General features: G+C 38.6%; 1 protein-coding gene across 1 annotated transcript in view; it reads left to right on the plus strand.

The window, feature by feature from the left end:
- Positions 1-21,998, plus strand: part of GALNT1 (polypeptide N-acetylgalactosaminyltransferase 1) — a 109,236-nt gene extending 87,238 nt beyond the window's left edge. Inside the window, exons 7-12 of the mRNA XM_074340127.2 lie at positions 1,513-1,630; positions 3,154-3,334; positions 4,235-4,374; positions 15,154-15,252; positions 15,715-15,849; positions 20,642-21,998. Coding sequence (XP_074196228.1) covers positions 1,513-1,630; positions 3,154-3,334; positions 4,235-4,374; positions 15,154-15,252; positions 15,715-15,849; positions 20,642-20,788 — 820 coding nt within the window. The 3' untranslated portion in view covers positions 20,789-21,998. The remainder of the gene's footprint in view (positions 1-1,512; positions 1,631-3,153; positions 3,335-4,234; positions 4,375-15,153; positions 15,253-15,714; positions 15,850-20,641) is intronic.
- The last annotated feature ends 452 nt before the right edge of the window (positions 21,999-22,450 follow it).

A 22,450-nucleotide genomic window follows, 5' to 3' on the forward strand; every position in this document is an offset into this window, starting at 1 on the left:
GTTTTACATGTAGTCATATATAGATTTTTTTCAAAAAGGGATTAAAATCTTCTTCCAGTTCAGAACCTTTAAATTGAGACCTTGAGCTTTCTGATCCATCCTAGGATTTATTCCAATTACATCAGCCTGCTGCTTCTGTAGTAATTGGGAGTTCCTTTAGAAACCAGGGTTTTTAAGTTTTTCCTGTCCTGGACTTCTCAGATCTGCCTTCTTTTGAATTCAAGTTCAGTTCTGGCAAAGTTGAAGCGAGTTTTCACTAATCCTAATCTCTTTTCCCTGGCCAGCCTGAGTTCTTTCCTAGTAAAGGGACTTTCCCACTCTTGCTGACAGTTCAAATCACCATGTAAACCAAAAGTTCCTAAACGTTTCATAAATTGACTTCTTTGAAAAATCTGATAAAAGCTACGAGTCTTCTCTAAGGGGAGGTGGGGGAGGCACAGCATGTAATTCTAGGAAATTTATTGCTATCCCAAAACCCAGGTCAAGAAATTCCTGTATTAAATGATAACTCTAGGTGTTAGCCTATTTCCTTTGCCTCCTAAGATACTAGACTGTCTCATTCTTTTTCTCTTCTAAAATCAAAATAAGTCCTAACTTTTTAATGGAAACAATTATTTCTACTGGAAAAGCAAATGCGCCACTCTCACTAGGGCATGGAATGAGTGCATTTTAGGGTTACAGATGTGGCCAATTCATCCTAAAATATGATCTCCATAGTGTCTTCTTCCCTGGAACTTAATTATGTTCTCCTAGTCAGTTATCCATACTCATCCTTCAAGGAAATCAAATGTTTGACTTGTATTCATTCATTTAAACCTCCTTCAGTATTATTTCTCTGCTTAATTCCACCTGTTCTGCATACCTGGACCATGTTTGGATAAATTGGGCTCCTCTTTTGCAAACGATATACCATACTTGGTCAGGATGATGATCTTCTTAGAAGGAGTGTATTGATTTTAGTCTGTATTTGATTTTATTCTGTACTTAAAAGTTCCTATTAGGGATACGGAAAGGGCCACATTGTTTTCATCCTGTTTAATCTTATCTCTGTGCAATATTTGAACCTTTAGAACCTGGCCTGTTAGAGTTGCTAACATGAGTCTAGTTGGTGAATATCGTCAGTTGGATTTATAGTTGCTAGGAACTATGGAGCAGGTACACACAGATGGAGAGGATTACGAGAAATATCTCCAGTTTAAGGAGTTTCAGGATGGAAACTCCTGAGGACGAAGAAAGATTACTAAAGATACGAGGAACCCTGGGGACGGGGCAGAGAAGCATGTCCAGGAAGGAGCTATGACAGCATGACCAAGGTGCAGGCCATGTCTAAAGACAAAATAACGTAGCATAAAAACAAAGCCCTTGAGGTCCTGTGAAAGTTTCTGAAGAATGTGACAGTAAACATTTTTTCCATAGTTATAGACAGTTATAAAACCACTTTTAAAAACAAAAACTGATTTGTACATTTTAAATTATTCCAATTAACAGTACAATTTTATGATTAAATTTCAGAACACCTACAATGGCAGGAGGCCTTTTTTCAATAGACAGAGATTACTTTCAGGAAATTGGAACATATGATGCTGGAATGGACATTTGGGGAGGAGAAAACCTAGAAATTTCCTTTAGGGTAAGTTCCCTTTGAAAAAAAAAATCTTCCATTTAACCTTAAATACGGATATGCTTTATTCATGTTATCTCTAAATAAAAAATAAAAAGTGAATCTAGTATGAGTTTAATGAGACTTCAGAGTCACCATAAAATGTTTGCTGATACTATTAAGGGTACATTATAAACTATTTTAAGCAAATAATTCAGTTATCTTAATAGTGTACCTGTAAAACTTATACAAGATTCCCTATCTGTTTTTCATTTCTGTTATTTTCAAGGAAGTGATTGAAGCTCTAAAAATAAAAAATAACTTGTAGTTTGTATATGCTACTTTGGTGCTTAACCATCGAAAACGTAATTTCACTTTCCGTAATAGGCTATGTCCTCTTGGTGTGTAATTGTTGTCTTATATAAAACCTGGTCACATTATCAGCTTTATATTTTTCAATGAAGAGAAAAGGCAAAAGAATTCTGAAACTACTCTAACTCTAAATCAATTTAACCCAGTGGACCTTAAGTCGTATGCATTTCACGTTCACTAAAATCAACATTATTTAAATGACATTGTATATTTCTGAAAATAATAAATTTTTAGACTCATAGCTTACAGTAGAAACCACACCAAACTGCACAGTAATCTAACCTGGCTAGCTCATGTTGTTCAAATGGGGTCTCTTTGCCCACTTATGGAGAGAGAGGTTTGGACTCTAGATCATCTTGAACATCCTGTCCAGGTTTATCACTTTATGATCCTGGGAAAACAAAGTAGGCGCAATAAACATTTAACAAAATCAAAACTTTTCAAAATATGTTTTAATTGTAAGTAGTTGGTGGATTTTAACTTATGGAATGATATATTTTGAAAGGAGCAGAGGATAAATGCATTAAATTAAGGATGTCAAACCATACTTGATCTTTCTTTTATCCCCTTTCTGTTTTTATGCTCACAGGGACAACAAATCGTGCTATCACTATCTCACAGAATTACTCCTGAGAGATCCAGTTTAGCAGTTTAGATTCCTAGGTTCTATTAATGTTCAGGCTATGACACAGGTTTGGAGAAGAAGGGACAGATAGGCCTCTGGCTGAATACTCCATGGTCACAGTTTTTTTGACCATGAACCACTAATAAGCACATTATACATTATACACATACAACACACACACACAAAAAAAACACATTTCACGAAACAGTATGTCCTTGTTAGCAAGTACTGCTTGCAATTCATCAAATTTGAATTTATGATCCTTTTATGAATCATGGCCTGCAGTTAGAAAAATATTGCCCTAGACCCCATGTCTTTTCTGTATTTAGCCTTTAACCTATCTTTTCTGAATTTAACTTTCAACGTCTGGTTTAATCAGAACCAGAAATTAGAGAAAAGTTTGCTACTGAGGAAGCACTGGCTTTGTGGCCATATAACAGGAGTTCCACTGTATGCCCTTGATCCTGTGAAATTCCAAGTATGAAACTCAATAGATGTGAACAGATTTTTTAAACTATCAGTGTTTAAAACTGGTCTTCTTTGGTGTTGTTTTCAGATTTGGCAGTGTGGAGGAACTTTGGAGATTGTTACTTGCTCACATGTTGGACATGTGTTTCGGAAAGCTACACCTTACACATTTCCAGGAGGCACAGGGCAAATTATCAATAAAAATAATAGACGACTTGCAGAAGTGTGGATGGATGAATTCAAGAATTTCTTCTATATAATTTCTCCAGGTTAGCATTAGTTTGCATTAGAAATACAAGGCTAACTTTCTTGTCCCTTATCTTAATGCATTCTGAGGAGAGGTAAGAAGGGGTGGAAAGAAACTTTGAGCAGAAGCAAAATGCCTACATCGTAAGTTATTGTAAGGAATAAATGAAATCACACACAGCATAAAAAGCACTTAGAAAAATGCCTAGTATAATATATTCACAACAATAATAAACTGTCCAGGTCAGTATTGTAGAAATTACTGTTAGTTCAGGTGTTATCCGTGTGTGGGGTTTGGGTTTTTTGTTGATTTTGTTGTTGTTGTTGTTTTTTAACATAACTGCAATGTTTTAACATTAATATAAAAGTGTTGAGTATCTCAAGGTCAGTGCAGAGCCCTGTACCATGCCTCAAGGGACTTCTCTCCAGGAACTTTTCTCTGTTCTGCAGAGTATTATGGGAATAGCTGTACCATCAGCTATAAATCTGCCTGACATTGTTACCATTCCATCCTCATTTTTAAATTACCACAAGACTGTCAAGTTGTAGGGTGCACGATTCAGTGAGTTGTGAGAGAAACCTGACTGGGAACATTTGTTCTGTTTAATATTTAGGCAAAATAAGTCTTGATTTTTGTTTTTGCCTTAACATGTTCAAGTTTTCTGATCCCGTATAACTTATATTTATAATATTATTGACATGTATATCATTCTCACATAAATTTTTTTTTGAAAAGCACATATTAATGTATTTCCTTGTTTTATACTTTGGGAAGTAGATTTATAGTATATCACTTGTATAGTCACACGTCACCAAAGTGGTACCACTTTACTCATTCATCTGGCTTATTAGATGTAATATATAAATAGAAATGTGTTACCCAATAGAACATGAATAATTCTGTTACTTATTTCTTTTGACAGGTGTTACGAAGGTAGATTATGGAGATATAGCATCAAGACTTGGTCTCAGACACAAACTCCAATGCAAACCTTTCTCTTGGTACCTAGAGAATATTTATCCTGATTCTCAGATTCCACGTCACTATTTCTCTTTGGGAGAGGTAAAAAAAAGAAAATAAAGTATTATATGTGCTTATTATGTTCTCACTTATCAAAATCAATAGAGGTTAAATTTCCAATAAGGGAGTATCTTCATATTAAAACTACATAACCTCAAGTGGAAAAGTTCTTGTTAGATGACACAGTCTACCTCATAACTTGAAACATTGTTTGTTTTTTATCATTATATTTTATTAAAATAAGAATGTTCCACTCCTAGCCTTTTACAGTTGGACTTTTGTTACAATATATTAGTATCTTCAATAGACTTCTTATTTTAACAAACTAACCTATTTAGTTGAAACCATATACTCCTAAAGCTAATGTCCTCATGTTAGTTAGAATCAAAGCTTGAGGTATTTCAAGATAAAGATAAATTGTAAAGAACAGACAAGGAAACTTGAAAGACCATTTATAGTTACTTGTATTTTTAGGATTCATTTTTTCTCCCCTAAATCTCAGTTTTGGGCAGAGGGGGTTGGAAAGAATGTTGGTAAAATGTTTGTTTCTGATTATGCCTTTATAGTTATTGCTTTTTGAATTCAGTGACTTTTCTTAACCTGATTTAATGTGCTTATTAATACTTATTATTTTAACACAATTACTTGTGCTTTGGAGTTTGGCCTTTGTATATTTGTGAGTGCCCATAGTGTAGGGTCTGATGTGAAAGAGACTTATCTTACCTTCTGGTATAATTACCAGGACGATCACTGTAAACTGTTTCTTGTGTCCTATTCCACAATATTCCTAAAATGTTGATAGCGATCCATTCTATCTTCCAGCCAAAAATACACTCTGTGTATGGGATACCATATAGTCTAGGGGTCTGGTCATGTCAAGGATTCTATTAGTTTCCTGAGGTTGACATAATGAAGTGCCACAAACTGAGTGACTTAAACAATAGAAATTTATTATCTCACAGTTCTGAAGACGAGTAATCGCAGATCACGACATAGGCAGGTTAGGCTTCTTCTGAGGCCTGTGAGGGAGAGCTGTTCTCTGCCTCTCCTCAGCTTCTGGTGGTTTGCTGACATCTTTGGGTTCCTTGGGGTATAGAAGCATCACCCCATTTCTGCTTTCATTTTCATATGGTATTCTGTGTGCATGCCTGTCTCCAAATTTCCCCTTTTTATAAGGACACTAGTCATATTGGATTAGGGCCTACCCAAATGACCTCAATTTGATTACCTCTGTAAAGACCTTGTCTCCAAATAACATCACATTTTGAGGTACCAGGGGTTAGGATGTCTGCGTATGAATTTCGGGGGACACAGTTCAACCTATAACAGTATTCAGCTAGGTGTGGCTGGGTTACAAATTTAGAAAGCTTCTGTTCATTTCTGAACTGCCTCCTGTTTGTTTCTTAGGTCTGGTCCTCCAGTGCTTTTGAATAATCACATGGCGGGGTCTCTGTCTCCTCAACCCTGGAAGTTTTGCCTTTCTGAGGTTTTGAGAATAGTATTTAGCCTCCCACCTTATTCATTGGGGATACTATTATTTTTTGTAGGTCTCTGTCTAGCAAGAATTTCTCTCCTAAGCACCAGGAGATTGTGGATGACTTTATTCATTCTGCCTTTCCAGCCCCGCTTCCTGCCCATCTAGAGCTCAGCAAATGTTCCATCAGGAAAATGGCCTTGCTTTTGGGGCTCCTCTAATTTTTAATTTGTCTTACCAGCCTCACATAAGCAAACACCACTGTGCTCTTTTCCCTGGGAAAAGGCACTTTTTGGGGCACATCCTGTCCTCAGCCTATATCATCAGCAAATGCCCTCACAGAGGAAGACAACTGGTGATTGTCAACTCTCACCCAGCGAGGGCTCTTCCCTCACTGGAATTATAGTTCACCCCATCCTAATTGCTTCCATCGCTCTCCAACAGCCCCAGAAACAGGACTTTTGTAATTTAACTGTTTTCCTTCTAAAGCAGAAGTATTGGGCTACTATGTCCTACTGGGAAGCAGTGTTTCTCCTTCTGTTCTTTACTAGAGTATAATATTCCAAATCAGGGGCCATGAAGATTATAGGTCTCCTTTCGTAATAATCCTCTAACTCCCCAAGGTCCCTTTCTTATTAGGACAAGGAAGTGATTTTCAATTTTCTGGTCACAACCCAGTGGTAGCTTATAAATCACTTTAGCTGCTTATAGCCATCACTTTTTTAATAGTCTGGAAAGGAATCTATGAAAGTGCCTTACTTATAGTAAAGGAATTTCGTTTTTACTGGGTCAATCTTCAATTCATTGTTTAAGTCTTTTATTTATTTATTTATTTATTTATTTTGAAATTGACTTTTAGAAAGCATATGAAGAAAGCCAAATAGGAAGAAAAATAACATTCAGCCTTCTGTGACAAAAATTGATTGCAGGACAAAATTTCCTTTTGTAAGTCATAGCGCCAAATGATGATATGTGTGGACAGAGCCACAACCAGGCCCCATCCCAGGACTGAATATTCCTAAAACTCAGGAAAAGTCACCCCTCAGTCCACAGGGGGTTGTCACCTCTTTGTTGCTTTCATGTATTCAACAAGTATTTGAGTACTTACTATGTGATAGGTGCTATTTTAAATACTGGGAATATAGCAGTGGAAGAAATAAAGCCTCTGCTCTTACAGGTCTTAGAGTCTTTGGAGTAAGACAGACTTTTTTTTTAAAATGCACAGTATGTCAGGTGGTAAGGACAAGGGATAGAGAATGACGGGTGGGCATGAGACTGGTACTGGTTTATGCAGGGTAATTGAAAAGTTTCTCGCACGTAAGATGATTTTTGAGCAGAATGCTGAAGGAAGTAAATGAGCAAGCCATATGCATTTCTGGAGAAAGTATTCTGGGCACAAGGAAAAACAAGTACAGAGGCCCTGAGACGAGTGTACTTTGGTATGTTCCAGAAACAGCGGAGAGGCCAGTTGTCTGGAATGGAATGAGCAGGAGAGGATAGTAGAAGATAGGGTCAAGACGTAGTGAGGGTCACAGCATATAGAGCTTGTAGGCCATAGTAAGGACCTTCGGTTTTATTCTGAGTAAGATGAGAAGCCATAGAGAGATAAGCAAACTTTCATTGGAAAAGGTTTAGATTGTCTGCTGTGTGAAGCAAAGCCATATGGGAACTAGAGTAGAGTTAGTGTATGGGTGAAAGGAAAAGACTAGTCAAGGATTACGTTAAGACTCAGCTAGAGAAGCTGGCGTGGTGACGCTGGCATTACTGAAATGGGAAGCCTGTAGAGCAGATACAGAGGGCATTCAACAGTGCCACTGGGGGCATGTTAAATTTGATCCAGGGAAGGATACCGGGTAGGTAGTTGCATTTAAAAATCTGTAGCTTGGGTGAGGCAGGGGATGGAGGTTGTCAGTATATAAGTGGTTTTTTAAACCACAGAACTTCATGATATCACTGTGGGAGGAATGAATGGAGATGGAGAAGGGGGAAGACTGAGGACCAGGCCACAGGAAACGCCAATGTAGAAATTATGAAAACGAGAAGGAATCAGCCAAAAAAATAGAATGAGAGTGAAATAGAACGAGAACCAAGAGAGTGATGTCCCAGAGACAAAGTGAAGGACTTGTTTCAAGAAAGGGAAGGTGAGCAGCTGTGGAACGCTGCAGAGAAGGCAGGGAAGATGCGTGCTGAGAGTCGGTCCTTGGCTTGTCAAAGAAGCTGTAGGTGAGGGTTCCCGTGGAGATGAGTAGGGACAAAATAAAATCCCTGGTGGTCGCAAGGGAGATACGGGGAAAAGAAAGTGGAGATCATGAGTGTGGACAAGTCTTGTAAGAAATTTTGTTGTAAAGAAGAGCAGAGAAATGGGTGGTAGCTGGAGGGCAATATGGGGTTAAAGAAGGGTGTTTTTTGTTATTTTTGCTACATTAAAACTGCTGATGCAAATGACCCAAAAGAGAAAAAAATGTGAAGATGCTAAAAATGAGCCACTGATTGCAGGAGTCATGTGGGAGTCGGATGGGAGGTGATGCGCTCCAGTGCACAAGTGAAGGTAGAGGTGGGGGCAGGAGGAGAAGGCGCTTCGTCCATGGCAACAGGAAGGCAGCAGGAAGGAAGGTGGCGAGAATGGAGCCTAGTGCCGGTCGGTCGTCGATTGGCGGTAGAAGCTCGTAGTTTGTGGTGGAAGTGTGAGGAAGTTCTCCGACGACTTCTGTGTTGTCAGATGAACACAAGATCATTGGCGGAGAGTGAAGAGAGGATGTTGTATTGGTGACGGGTTGGGGAAAGAGGAAGAGAGGCCAAGTAGAAACGGAAGATACGGAAGAGCAAATAGACCACAGAGGGCCTGGAGGGTGGTGAGTTAGTGAGACCCTTCGACCTGCTTGCGTTTTCTCCCATGCCAGGCAAACACTATGTTTGTCCTTAGTAGTTACTGAGGCTACTTCAGGATTGAAAGCTCCCTACCTCTGAACTTTATGTTGCTTTAAGGAATTTACCGTCAAATAAGTGAGGGGTATGCAGTTTCTTGCCTCATTAATGAGCATCTGTTCCCTGTGCTATAGCCTCATTCCAGTCAAGAAAGGCCTGGGAGGGTGGTATGTCATGGGAAGATTTCTAGCAGTTGCTCCTATAACTTGCCTTTAGAATAGAGAATGAAGTTGTCTTTTGTCCTTTAACTGACCCAATTCTGGACAACACCTAGGCATTGTTAGCTGGGCCAGAACACAGGTGTATTACAAAGAGCCACTTGTCTAACCCATAGTAGGTGATTGCCAAGGCAAACTTGCATTTTGCCTGCCTCTTGCCAGCTGGCTTTCTGTATATGGAACAAACTTAACCCTCTGTGCCCTGTTTGTTATTGCCTTGTTAACTAAACAGCTGGTCTTAAGCTTGTATGCCTTTAATAGCAGGCCACACTATCCAAATGGAAGCTCTGATTTCTGGGGCCAGGTCCTTCTCAAGCACCCGCCGCAGTGCAGCCAGCGATCCTGTGCTTGTGATCATGGCTCCACCGGTGTGAGCCTTCCTTCACCAGAGACTGGAATCTAGCCTCTCAAGGATCTCTTGTCATACTTCAAGGGCCTAGGGAAACCTGAAATCATGGGATTTTAGAGTAGAAAGGAAAATTAGAAGGTAGAACTTTAGTCTCTGGCATCACTGAGTCCACCTGTCATAAGCTCCTGTAGGCCTTGGAACTGAATGTTTCATTGTGATATCTAATAGTTGTTAATCCAGGAGATGAAAATTCTGAACCATCCCAGAAAGCAAATAATCCCTTGGATGGTTTAACCAGTTTTACAGACTGACCAATTGCTTCTCCAGGCAGATCTGGGAATCCTGAGATTTAGTGAGCATGAACTCCATGTCAAGCACCAATCTGAATGCTTCACAAATATTAACTCCTTCTATCCTCACATCAACACTGTGAGATGTAAGTGCTATTATCCCCATTTCACAAAAGTAAATTGAAGCATAGTGAATGGTTTAAACAGCATTACTCAGGTTACAGCCACAGAAGGACGACATAGGATTTGAACACAGGCAGTTTGGCTTGAGAGCTTCTGTGCTCTTAACCACTAACACCCATACTCTTTCTCATATTTAACCAATTTTTACCTTATGGGAAAGAGGACAGTAGTGACTCCAGATTCCATTATACTAGATTTCAAAAATCCTTTAACCTCTTACACTGTCCACCCTAATGGAGGTACCAAGATTCTGGAGGAGACTGTAGCAGAAATTAAGGAACTCAGCCTCTAATTTCTTGCTGATTTCCCAGGAATGAGTGCATTCACAATTATTTTCAACTCCTAAGGTCAACCATAATATTTTAGTGATAGCTGTGTACAGCTAAGCTGCTGCTTCAGAAGGAGTTGAAGATGTGCTGGACCTATGGAGAAGGAAGGGAAACAGTTATTGTGGGCCCACTATGTGTCAGTTTCTGCTAAGCCTCTATGTGCTGTTACCTGACTGAGATCTCAGCAAACCTGAGAGGGTGAGAGAGAGGCCATTACCAGATGAGAAAATGAGGTTCCTATAGCAGTGTTTACCGTGTAAAGAATGCGGATGTCTGCTGTCCCTTAAGGTGCTCAATTAGAAAGGCAAGTGATGGGGAGGGAGGAGTGGATTTTGTAGCCAAAACTATTTGGGAAATGCTTTCTATATCCTGTACCATCAGTCCCTTCCCCTACCAAGAATCACAGCCTGCAAAAGGCTTTTAGAAGTCCTTCAGTAAAGAAACCTATTGAAATTTGTTTAATCCGTTATTTCCCAGACATATTTGATGACAAAATGCCTTTTTTGGTGGCACTTGTGTCCATACCTGGCCAGATACTGTTATTCAGAACATGGTTTGGGAATCGCTGTCTTAGAGTACTGACCTGCGAAGGTCTCAGGGCTAGAATGGTCGAGTTGGGAGTGAGGCCCAGGGGTGCATGTCCCCAAACCTGCTCATTCCTGTCCGTCTGCCTCCAGACACCTTGAAAGTGCAGTATTTCCCCCGATCACCATAGTTATGATATTGCTGTGATTCAAGTAGAAAGCTTCCTGCTTCTAATAACTCCTCACCCTCTAGCATTTCAGTTGTACATGGTACTTGTGACTGTTCTGGTTTGACTTATGGGCAAGTCTGGCTCTGTAACGAAAGATGTGTTCTTCAGTCATGGACAAATCCTATAAAAGACCACTAGCCTGCTAAACTTACCCCTTGATATCATTTAGATCCCCTAGGACTTCTAATTCCAGAAAGTATAACTTGGGCACTTCCACATCTTCTGAACAGAATGCGTGACAATGAGTTCATTGCCGTGTTTGTGCGCTGTCATCACTGGACAAGCAGCCCTCACAAAAAGTGGAGGACTTTTTCCTATGTGTCCGCGTCTAGTCCTACACATCCAGTGTGGCAGCCCCATATTTAAATTAATTAAAATTAAATAAAATTAAAATTCAGTTCCCCAGCCACACTAGCCACACATAATAGTGCTCAATATAACAAGTAAAAGGGGGGGAAATGATAAAGTGCCCAGGAGCCACATATGGCCAGTGGCTGCCATATTGGACAGCACAAACATAAAACGTTTCTTCCATCATCGTAGAAAGTTCTGCTGGACAATGCTGGAAACACAAATAGCCAACACAGGAGGTTATCCACCTAACTTGCCATCATTACACAAATCTCTCCCTGCTGAGGCCCTAAGTTGCAATGTCCATATTTGCTTGTCAAACCCAGTGTTTTGAAAACTCAGAACTACTGTATACCCTCTATAATTATTTTTACTCTCAAATAATTTAGAATAGGTACATCCTGAAACAACTTTCATAGGGATCTACTATATCAGATTCCCAAACCATCCTGTCAGTTGTTATTTTCCTGCTATGTTAAGGACAGCGTCCCAGTCATATTTATCCTGCAATGAGGAAAAACTCCTTGTTTTCCCACAGCAAATCAGTCTTACTTTAAGGGTTCTTGATAATTTAGAATCACAGTTGCCATTAGACATCCTGATGATCACCAAATACTATGTCACCAAACAAGGGGACTGCTCTCATTTCTCTTTGCAAGAGAGTCATCAAGGTGTAATTCAGAATGCAAGTAAACTAGAAAGAGTTGATAGTGGAACAAGACCACTGAGGATTCTGTCAATCCACACTGTATGTATAGGGAAAGATGGGACAGAGTTGTCCTCTAAATAGTGGGAGGACCCAGAAGCTAGCCCATCTTTTTCTTAGATGGAACTTAAGAGTACTCCCTAACTTGTCAGAGGTTCCCACTTTTGGGGGGGGGCGGGGAGGTTATTCCTACTATCTTTAGAAATCCAACAAAGAAGACATTTGACTAGAACATCCTTACATTACCCAGACTTAAATTGTTTTATGTATTTTCTTTTCCTTCTCCCTGATAATGTGCCTACATTTTATGTCATTCTATATTTTCTAAGTGCTTTTTTTTTTTTTCCCAGTCACTTTTTTAAGTATCAGATTTTGGATAATCAACTCTAGTACCTATTTGCACCCCAGTAGAAACATTGGAGCGAGTTATATGTCACCAGCTTTTCTACCTTCCACACCTTGCTAAAAAGCTGGCAGTTGGTTACATAGCCTTCAAGCTATGTGGAATTACAGTTCTGAACATCTGATTCAACAACCCTAGAACATGTTTGTTCCTAATTTTTTCCTTCTCCAAACACTTTTCAAAGTTAACTGCCACCAAATGAACACATTAACTGTCATTCTAAAGGGCAGAATTGTTCCCAAAAGTCACCCCTAGTATCCTGGTTTTTCATGTCCTTGAGAAGTCATCTTACAAACCCCATAGTGAGGTAGTCCACAGGTATTTCTACCAGGGTAAGAAGGCAGGAAGGATATTCTCTGAAAACTGTCTTCTCTAGCCATCCAGTGTATAGAAGAACCAGCTTGGAGAGCAGATGTCCCCTTCAGCTACAAAGATACCACATATTTGTTGAGCCGACTCCTCTGCCTTCTAATGTTCAAGACACCCAGGGACCAAAACATCAACAGCTGCCCTCCAGTGTGCAGGGCACCGCTCCAGTACTCCCCTGCATTTTAGAGGAGTGCTCTCAGGTCCCCCGGACGCCCACACCCAGGTCCCTGCCCACCCACGTCAGCAGGGCTCACTGATCACATCATGCTGATCAAGGTTTATTGGCACTCTTAGCAGTTGGTAGGAAGCAGTTGTTTCTGATCCTTAAAGAAGTTTTACTTTTAACACATATGGTCAGTTGTGACCCCAAGGGATAGAGACTTAAATCTCTTATGCCAGAAAACAACCCCAAGTTATTCATAGGAATGTTATAAAGATGCTATAAGCTGTTAACGTCCAAAACTCATAGAATAATGCCTAGCTCAGAGTAAGTATAATTTATTTGCTATAATTGGCAATATCAATTGTGGAAACAATAACCAGCGTTGATTTATTATGGGATAGTTATAGAGTGATAGGAAACCCTGTTACATTTGGGGAGAATTGTATTAAGTTTGATTAATTTTGAATTTGATAAAAGAGAAACAATTAATTAACCAAAAGGCCATTCCATATGAGAGAGTAGGAAGCTGAGGATAGCTTTGGGTCTTCTCTAATTTTCCCTATGGCATTTATTACCTTTCTTCGGCAACCTTTACATTTGTATTTGAAAGAAAAATAAATGAGAAAAAGAACTGGAGAGTTTTTAATTTTTTTCAAAAGTACAAGGAAATAATTTTTTATATGAATATTGTGAGATAGACTCATCTTGTCACAATCTGAACTAAATTCTTTTTCAAGTAAGACAGCCATGATCAAGTATTGCAGAAAAATGTTTCATGTACAGTTGTACCTAACTATAAAACCTTTTATACAGTCTATGAGATGATAAGTTTATGAATTAAAATAATGTAAAAAAAATATGTGAATTACATAGTAAAAGAATTTTACTGGATACTGATATGATGTGTTGGATGGACCCAGAGAAAAAAAAGACCCTGAAATTTCCATCTTGAATAATTGGGCAGTTTTGGGGATTAACAAAAATAGGATATCAGGAGAAAAGGGGAATGTTCAGAAGAATGATAATGAGGTTTGTTTTAGATGGCAATTCTCAGAATCACGAGTGGAATGGCAGGGGCATATTCAAATATCAGGATGAGGAAGTATTTGCGTTAAGAGATTGGACAACCCTCTTTTGCATGAACTGAATTTCAGCTTGATGGAATAGCCAGAACGTGACTAGCAACAAGGTAGCAATGCAGACTGTGACTACTTCTGAGCCTACTGCGTGCTAGACTCTGAAGTAGGTACGTGGATATATCCTCTTACCTAAACTCAGCGAAGAGCCAACATTACCTCACAATTACTGTTAGGAAATTGATTTCAGAGGGTTTGGGTCATTTGGATTTAAACCCAAGTTTCACGCCAAAACCCCAGTTCCTATTCCTGACTGCCTGTGAATAACAGTTTTTCACACCTATGTCCTTGTACCTTTATAAGAAGAAAAGGCATCTGGGCTAGTTAGTGCCTTATTAAAATGTTGGAATAATATGTAGATGGTACCTTTGTTTATAAAAGTAAATGGCTTATATGTGGTTTCAACTTTATCGCACAAAATCATTTACATTTTTCTTCTGTCTACATGACATGACAGATGTAGTTTGTCACACATCTCCCTTCTGGCTTACAGCAGTACTAGCCATGGGAATAGATTTCGGACTTTCAAATATCTATTAGATTACATGATTTTAAACTGCAGTGATTCAGAGGAAACAGAAATATCAAGGGCAGTGCTTAAAAGGAGTCTTCCTAATTTTGATGAGGGATTTAAATTCCTTTTATGTAACTAGCAAATATCTCACAAAAGAGTGGTGTTTGCACCACACCATGCTTAGGCTCCCAGTTAAGGTCTAGACTCTAATTAGAAAGTACCCACCATAAGTCTCCTAAGAAGTCATCAGAGTAATTGTCAAAAGTAATGCCCCTTAACTTGGTGGTTGACAGTGTCCACAGGAAGTTGTTAAATTGCTTTAAGCTGTTAGGCAGAGTAGAGCTTATTGAACTAAATACAAACCCTAGAAGAACATCTTCGAAAAATGAAGTAAGAATTTAAAGGATTTCTCCCTGAAACACAAAAATTATATGCAGTAAGACCTTTCTAGACCACAGAATTTTAGAAAGCCGAACGGTGATTCTCCCCCCACCCCCATAGCCCTTACCTCAAGAATCTGAAACTGTTTTATAGTAGTGGGAAGTTTAGATTGATTTTCGTGTGTGTGTGTGTGTGTGTGTGTGTGTGTGTGTGTCTGTATGTGTGTCTGTCTAGTTAACCTCTTTATTCCTGATGTTTTCATTCATTGTCCCACAGATACGAAATGTGGAAACAAATCAGTGTCTAGATAACATGGCTAGAAAAGAGAATGAAAAAGTTGGAATTTTTAACTGTCATGGTATGGGAGGTAATCAGGTGAGTATTTTATTTTAGTAAATCTTTAAAAGGGACAATTTCAGATTTGTTTTCATCTTCTGTCCTTTATATCTCATGATGTCATTCAGGAAATATTCTCCTACTTTTAAAGAGAAAATAATAAAGACCTTTAGGAGAAAGGAGCTTTCAATCTAAAAATAATCTAATGATTACTTTTAAATGACACATTGTAAAAGGCCTGTTGTGAGAACTGTTTTAACATTGTTATGCATGAGATTTATTTTGCCATTTTTAGTCAAACAGATGACAACTCAGTGTATATATAGAAGTCAAGGTCATTTTTTCTTTTTATGTAAAATTAGTAGTAGAGTCATTTATCTCTATTACAGTAATAAAGTTCAAAAATTGTGTATATTGAAATTCTTGTTTTTTCCAATTATTGGGCATATACAATGCTAATGTTACTGTTACAGCTTATATGTGTACATTTTTGTTTTTCAGGTTTTCTCTTATACTGCCAACAAAGAGATTAGAACAGATGACCTTTGCTTGGATGTCTCCAAACTGAATGGCCCAGTCACAATGCTCAAATGCCACCACCTAAAAGGCAACCAACTTTGGGAATATGATCCCATGGTATGTTATCCATTTGCATATAAGATAAAATTATGCGTGTCATGGGGTGTATTTATATTGTTTATAGCTTAAAGAATGAATTCTTGGGGAGTTTGAATATAGATCAAATTGTTCTTATACTCTAAAATTTGACAGATGGGAAAAACAATATAAGTAAGATGCTTTCATCTCCCTGATAATTCAATTAGGCTTGCCTGCAGTCCCTGAGCCCTTGTTGTCACTAAGTAGCACTCTTGCCTCTGTATGTCCTGAAGCTCTGCAGTCTAGCGTGGGATAAATGGAGCAGAAAGTAGGCTTTTAAAATTTATACTGAATTGAACATTTAGGTAAAAGGTGAGCTTCAATTAATGAAATTCTCTGACTCATGATTTTTCAGTGACACATATAACAAAACTTTCTGTATTTATCTTTAGTTTCCTCTGGAGCTTCTCCCTCTCCCCACGCGCTGTATGTGGTACTCACTTCAGGGTACTTCACAGACACTGATCAATCAGAGCATCTCCAGTAAGCCTCTGGCCCTCCGCTCATATCTGGCCAACCGTGTGCTTTTGCTCTATGGTTCTGGAACCAGCACCTGCAGGATGTCTTTCTCTCGTTCTTTTTTTCTGCTCACAAGCACTCATGTTCTTCTTCATGTGAGGAAAGACTTCTGTTCCTGTTTTGCTTTCTACGTACCATCCTACTTTTCTCCTGTATTGTATGATGGTGAGTGAAGGGCCTGCACTCGAGCCTCTGGTTCTCCAACCTGGGCTCCAGCCTCGGCCTGACACTGCGGAAATGGCTCCTGGGTGCAAAGCCGGCAGCAGTCTCGTCTCGTCCCTTACAGCATTTACTATCGCTGAGCTGATGAAATTTTAAAATCCTCTGATCCATTGGCTTTAGATGCACTACTATTTAGTTTCTTCTCTTAGCTTTCTGTCTGTTCTTCTCATCTGCTTCGCTCACTCTGCTTCTTCATTCTACCCCTTAATGGAGATGTCCAAAGTTATGTCTTTTCTCCCTATACTGTGTCATATACAAACCATGGTCTGCGTTACCTCTTCTTGAACATACCCTGTACTTTCCCACTTTACATTTACGATCGTGCAGTTCTCTCTGCCTAACAATCCTAGCCATTCTTGAGGGCCCAGCTTTGACATCACTTCCATGAATTCCAGCCCAGAAATTAGTTCTCTGTCCTAATTTAATTAGAATTTTTTCTGACCCTTGTAATGCTGTGCTTTGTAGCTATTTTATCTACCACTATTAGATTGTTAGATCCTAGAGGACAAAGACTATGTTTTCTAAATCCTGGGTCTCCCTTCACAATGTCAAATATAGTAAAAATGATATTAACTATAGCAATAGCACAGTTAATACAGCCATTGGAAATGGCCTGAATATTCTGTTCCAGGGTGTTCCACGGTGCTTCATTTTGGGTGTAGTTGCCCCATGTACTGCAGGATATATAGAGTCTCTGACTAGACAGTAAGTGCCAGGGGCATCCCACAGTCATTGTGACAACCAAAGTATTTTAAATATTAAAAACTCCCAATTATATGTTCACTGAAAAATGACAGTATATCAATTAGATAACGTAAAACCTATTATAGTAGCATAAATAAATAGGGGTTTATTTTTCTTAGGTCTGGAGGTAAATGGCGTCTGGTGTGGATTCAATGGCAAGGTGATGTCAGCGGTAGCGCTGCTGTAATAGTCTAGGCTTTTCCTGGTGGCCCTTTGGATCAACACTTGTGAAAAGGAACAGGAGCAGACAGAATTAGGCAGAGGGCGGAGTCAAGCTGGGATGCAAGCCCCACAGCCTGAGCCAGCTGCATAGGAAGCTTCCTAAAGGGCTGTCTAAGTTGTCCTGCCTCCATCAATCCGAAACAGCAGTCTGGAATAATAAAGTATTTATGTCAGTAATCTAGAATCTAAACTTAAAATCATGAAATCTCAGATTTCAAAGGAACCTTAGAAATAAAGTCCAGGACCTTGTTTTATACCTGTGGACACCCATCGCCCAGAATGGAAATTAATTGCCCCAGGTTACAGAGCATGTAAGTAGTGGAAGCGGATCTCAGGCAGACCTGGGAGTCTTGATCCATGATTCTTTGCGCAATATAATACTATCTTTGATTAAATGTGTATGTATTTATATCGTTTAAGTTTTGTTTATATTATATAATTTTGCATAGAGTTTATGACACCAGGCTCTTTTGCTTTAACTACTTGTAGCTGTTCTTTCTGGAATAAAATGTAGATTTTGACCCAGTTACATCTAGAGAGTAGGGCCAGGAGGCGACAAATTATTTTTTCTAGGTTGCAGGTGGACTTTATGCAATGATAATTACAATTTTCATCCTGCTCTTCAAAGTTACAATTACAATCTGTCACTTGTTTGTCCACTTGCCTTAATCAAGCCTTTTCTGTGTGGAGAGTAGTCAGTGCTGAGCAGGTACAATCACGACAGTTCCCACAGGTTCACAAACCACAGGACTCTCACCTGCTGTCAGCAGCCAGAACTGTGTCTGGAGCGGGATTCTGCTCCGGAGGCCAGGTCTGCAGGGAGGTTAGCCTCCTGAGATTGTGGGGGTTCTGTCTGAATTTTAAGCAAATACCCAGCATGGGGTGATAACCTGTGTGTTTGTTACAAGTTTATTTTAATGAATCCAAATAAGTGAAATATACATTTTTAGATGGGATGAGAAAGGACCAATTCCCCAACTCAATTTTTTATTGTGTTTAGTTTTTGATGTTTTTATTAATACTTATAGTGGTCCTGAGGCAGGTTGACACTCAGAGAAGCTATGCGGGGCCTTCTGGAATGTTTGAGGAGCGCTGGAACTAAAGGCTGTGGCAGCAGACTGTTCATGGCCGCTAGGGATAGTGCTAGGCGAGTGAGTTTTCCAGTAGGGAGTACATTTATCAAGAACTTACTCTGAGCTGGGCAGCACTTTCCGTACATTATCTTAGTCTTTCCTCATAACAATTCAAGTATTTTTGTCCCCACTTTATAGATGACGAACCTCGGGCTCAGAGAGGTTTTTCTTTTTGCTCAGGGGATATACAATCAGGGGCTGCATAACGTTTCCGTCAACAGACCACATATCAATGGTGGTCCCATAAGATTATAATGGAGCTGAAAAATTGCTATTGCCTTAGCGACACAGCCGTCGCAGCAACATTCGTGTATTTGTGGTGATGCTGGTGTAAACAAACCTCCGCTGCCAGTCGTGTAAAAGCATAGCACATACAATTATGTACAGTACATAATATTTGATAATAACTTACTGGTTTATGTATTTAAAATATAGTAGAGTGTACTTGTTCTATGTACACAGTTTGCTATAACAATATGTGTGTTACATGGGCAGCAGCCTTATACATCTTGTGTTTACTGCATCTCTTAATTGCATCATTTTCTCTTGTGCCTGATTTAGTCACATTCTGTGTAGTAACATACAGCGCAGGCTCGTAGCCTAGGAGCAGTAGGCTGTAGGTGTGTAGTGGGGCCGTACCATCTAGCTTTGGTTGCATTTTGTGATGTCCGCACATGACAAAATCACCTCATTGACAAATTTCTCATAATTGAGTCCCGTTGTTAAACGGTGCATGACTATAGTTGAAATGTGACAAATCTGGAATTTACTCCAGAAATGTCTGACTTGTAAAGACCATTCTCTCAAACAAGTAAACTGTACAACATCTGTATGAAAAACAACAACCAACCCTGTTGGCTCTCTTCCAGGTTCTATTCTTAGGCATCTATAAGAATTAAAGTACATAATACTGAACCTAAAATCAATGTTGCTATAAACTATGACATCTACAAATGTATATTGCCTTTTGCCAGTTTCCACTTTGACCACAACACAGAATAAATGACTGAAAGCTAAAATAATTGTATACAATCATGAGATTTTGTTTTAAGTTCAGATAGGTACAAAAGAGGCCTTATGAAAACAAAAATGTGCCAGATAAAAGAATTAACATTAAAATAGAGCCATAAGTTAAAAAGTGAGATAAATGTGTGTTGATAAACATAGTTCACATTTCCTTACAGATGTATCCACTTAAATGCAAATTCCTACCCAGTTGCTTTGGAGTCCTTAACCTGACCAGGGCCGCTGTATCACATTCATTAGTGTGGGTCAGTGTGTATCTGTTAATCTCTACTGTCCTGTCTTTTAAAATTATCCTAAAAATCAACATGACAGCATCAAATCTAGAATGTGAACAAGTAGACAGGAAGATCTATAGCTGTATCTATCAATCATTTATTAAGGATGCTTTATAAATCTTATGATTGCTTATGATTTTGAGTCTTCAGAAGGCGTTGAGTTTTAAGGACTTGAGGTTTAGAATCACAGAATTAATTTGAACAGCCTTATCATAGGGAAATGAAGCAATTTTGAAATAGCTTTTTGAAAATAGGTTGAGGATCCTAAATTTGGTACCACTAATCTGATCATATTTTTAGGAAACTGAAGCACAAAAAAGTAAAAATTTTCACAGTGTTACAGAGCTTATGGCAGAAATGGACTTAGAATTTAGGTCATCTTACTGCTAGCCCCGTATAACTTACCCGCTCAGTGCCTTTCTCCTTCCCACATAGCTCTTAATGCTGTCTTTACATGGATGCCTTTTCTCCATTGTTATTAAATAATTTATATTACAAAAACAACAACAAAAACCCTTTTCTACAGAGGAATTTAATAATCACCAAAAATGACGGTTGAAAGGTTTTGGTTTGATTTTGTTTTCCACTTTCACATTAAGACTTTTTTTTTTTTTTTTTGGTCTCTTTCAGAAATTAACCCTGCAGCATGTGAACAGTAATCAGTGCCTGGATAAAGCCACAGAAGAGGATAGCCAGGTGCCCAGCATTAAAGACTGCAATGGAAGCCGGTCCCAGCAGTGGCTGCTTCGAAACGTCACCCTTCCAGAAATATTCTGAGACCAAATTCACACAAAAAGAAAAAAAATAAGGATTGACTGGGCTACCTCAGCATACATTTCTGCCACATTAAGTAGCAAAAAAGGAAAAGTGCTTCCCTCCTGCAGGATGTGAGGTTTCTCAGCCATTAACACTTCGTCTCCTCTCGCTTCTCACTAGCTGTGAACCAGCCTTCCTGTCCAAGGACGTGCAACTACAATGTAGCGAGACTGCACACTGATGTTTACAAGATTGAAAGAGGCTTTCGGCAGGAACCAGTGTAAAGAATATTCCGACAACGAAACAACAAACCGTGCTTTCCGGAAAGCTGCACCTCTTAGGGTTGCTTGCACATCAGTAATTTCCGCTGAACGTGCTGTGTAACAAAGAGATTTCCAGGATTTCTTTTCTGATTAGAACTGGTAGCCAGTATATTAAATATTGATATAAAGATATATGAAAAGAACTGGAACCAGATTCAGAATCATGAAAACATTTTTACAGCAATTTAAAAAAACTATATTAAACAGGGTTTAAAGGAAATTAAAACAGAACTATGAGAAGTACAATTTGTTATAGTATAGTATTAAATTTCTATATAGATTTTATACCTCAGTGGGGAAAAAGAACTGATTCCAATGACACTCATTTTGTTTTCATCTGTGATAGTCATGGATGCTTTTTTTATTTCTCCTTGGGGTGCTGAAATTGAGCTGGAAAAAAAATGGCTCTTTGAACGTAGTTTTCATTGCTTTCTACAATTTTTAAAATTTGGTTTGTGGGCTATTGGAATTGTAATTTTTAATTGCCTTCCAAAAATGGAGATTTAAAATAATGTCTGGTCTCACTGACCAAGTTAGATAATCTCAGTTGCTCTTGGGTCAACTGGCTTATAGACTTTCACACACACAAATTTCTTATTAGATTTTCAACTTCTTAACTTGATTGATTATGCTTAATACCCAAGATTCATACTACTGTACTACAGATTTGTTTTCACAGCAATAAATCTTCAGTTTTTTGTTTATGATTCCACTCAACGAAAGGCCTACAGAAGTGATTTATTATTTGGGTATTTGGAGATAATACATTTGATGGTTTTTTTGAAAACTGTTTTCACTCCATACTCAGATGTGCTTCATTGTCAAGTGCATATTTAGATTAGGTTCTTGAATTGTAATGTTGATCTGCTGCTTTTTTAAAAAAATAAAATTTCACTGAAAATGTTTAATTGGCATTTTTTTAATGAGTTAGCCAAAGAAGTGCAGCTATTATTCCATATTATCAATCCTGCATTTCTTCCCTAAATTTAATTTAGGTTAGATTCGTTTTCTTTTTCCCTGGTTTCTAATACTGCAAAACAACCTAAGTATTGATTAAAAGTTGCGTATCAATTAAATTAAGTTTTAATCTCATAGAAAGAAAATCTTACGATATTTTCCCTGATGTGTAAAGCAGTCCATTGGCAAAAGTGCATATATTTTCCTGCCTATTTGTAAGATTATATTTAAATGATATTCTTTTCTTTGATTATCAAGGACTCTCACTGCAGGCAGTGCTGTTTCTTGTGCCTAAGAATGTTCTGAACGTTGCGTCACTAACGATACTTACAAAAGCTCTCATAGCCTAGTCAAGTTAATCAATATCAAGCACACGTGGATGCTTTTGGGTGAGGCTATAATA

Source organism: Rhinolophus sinicus, chromosome 4 (assembly GCF_057876585.1).
Source record: "Rhinolophus sinicus isolate RSI-liver-muscle chromosome 4, RSI-T2T, whole genome shotgun sequence".
Lineage (NCBI taxonomy): Eukaryota > Metazoa > Chordata > Mammalia > Chiroptera > Rhinolophidae > Rhinolophus > Rhinolophus sinicus.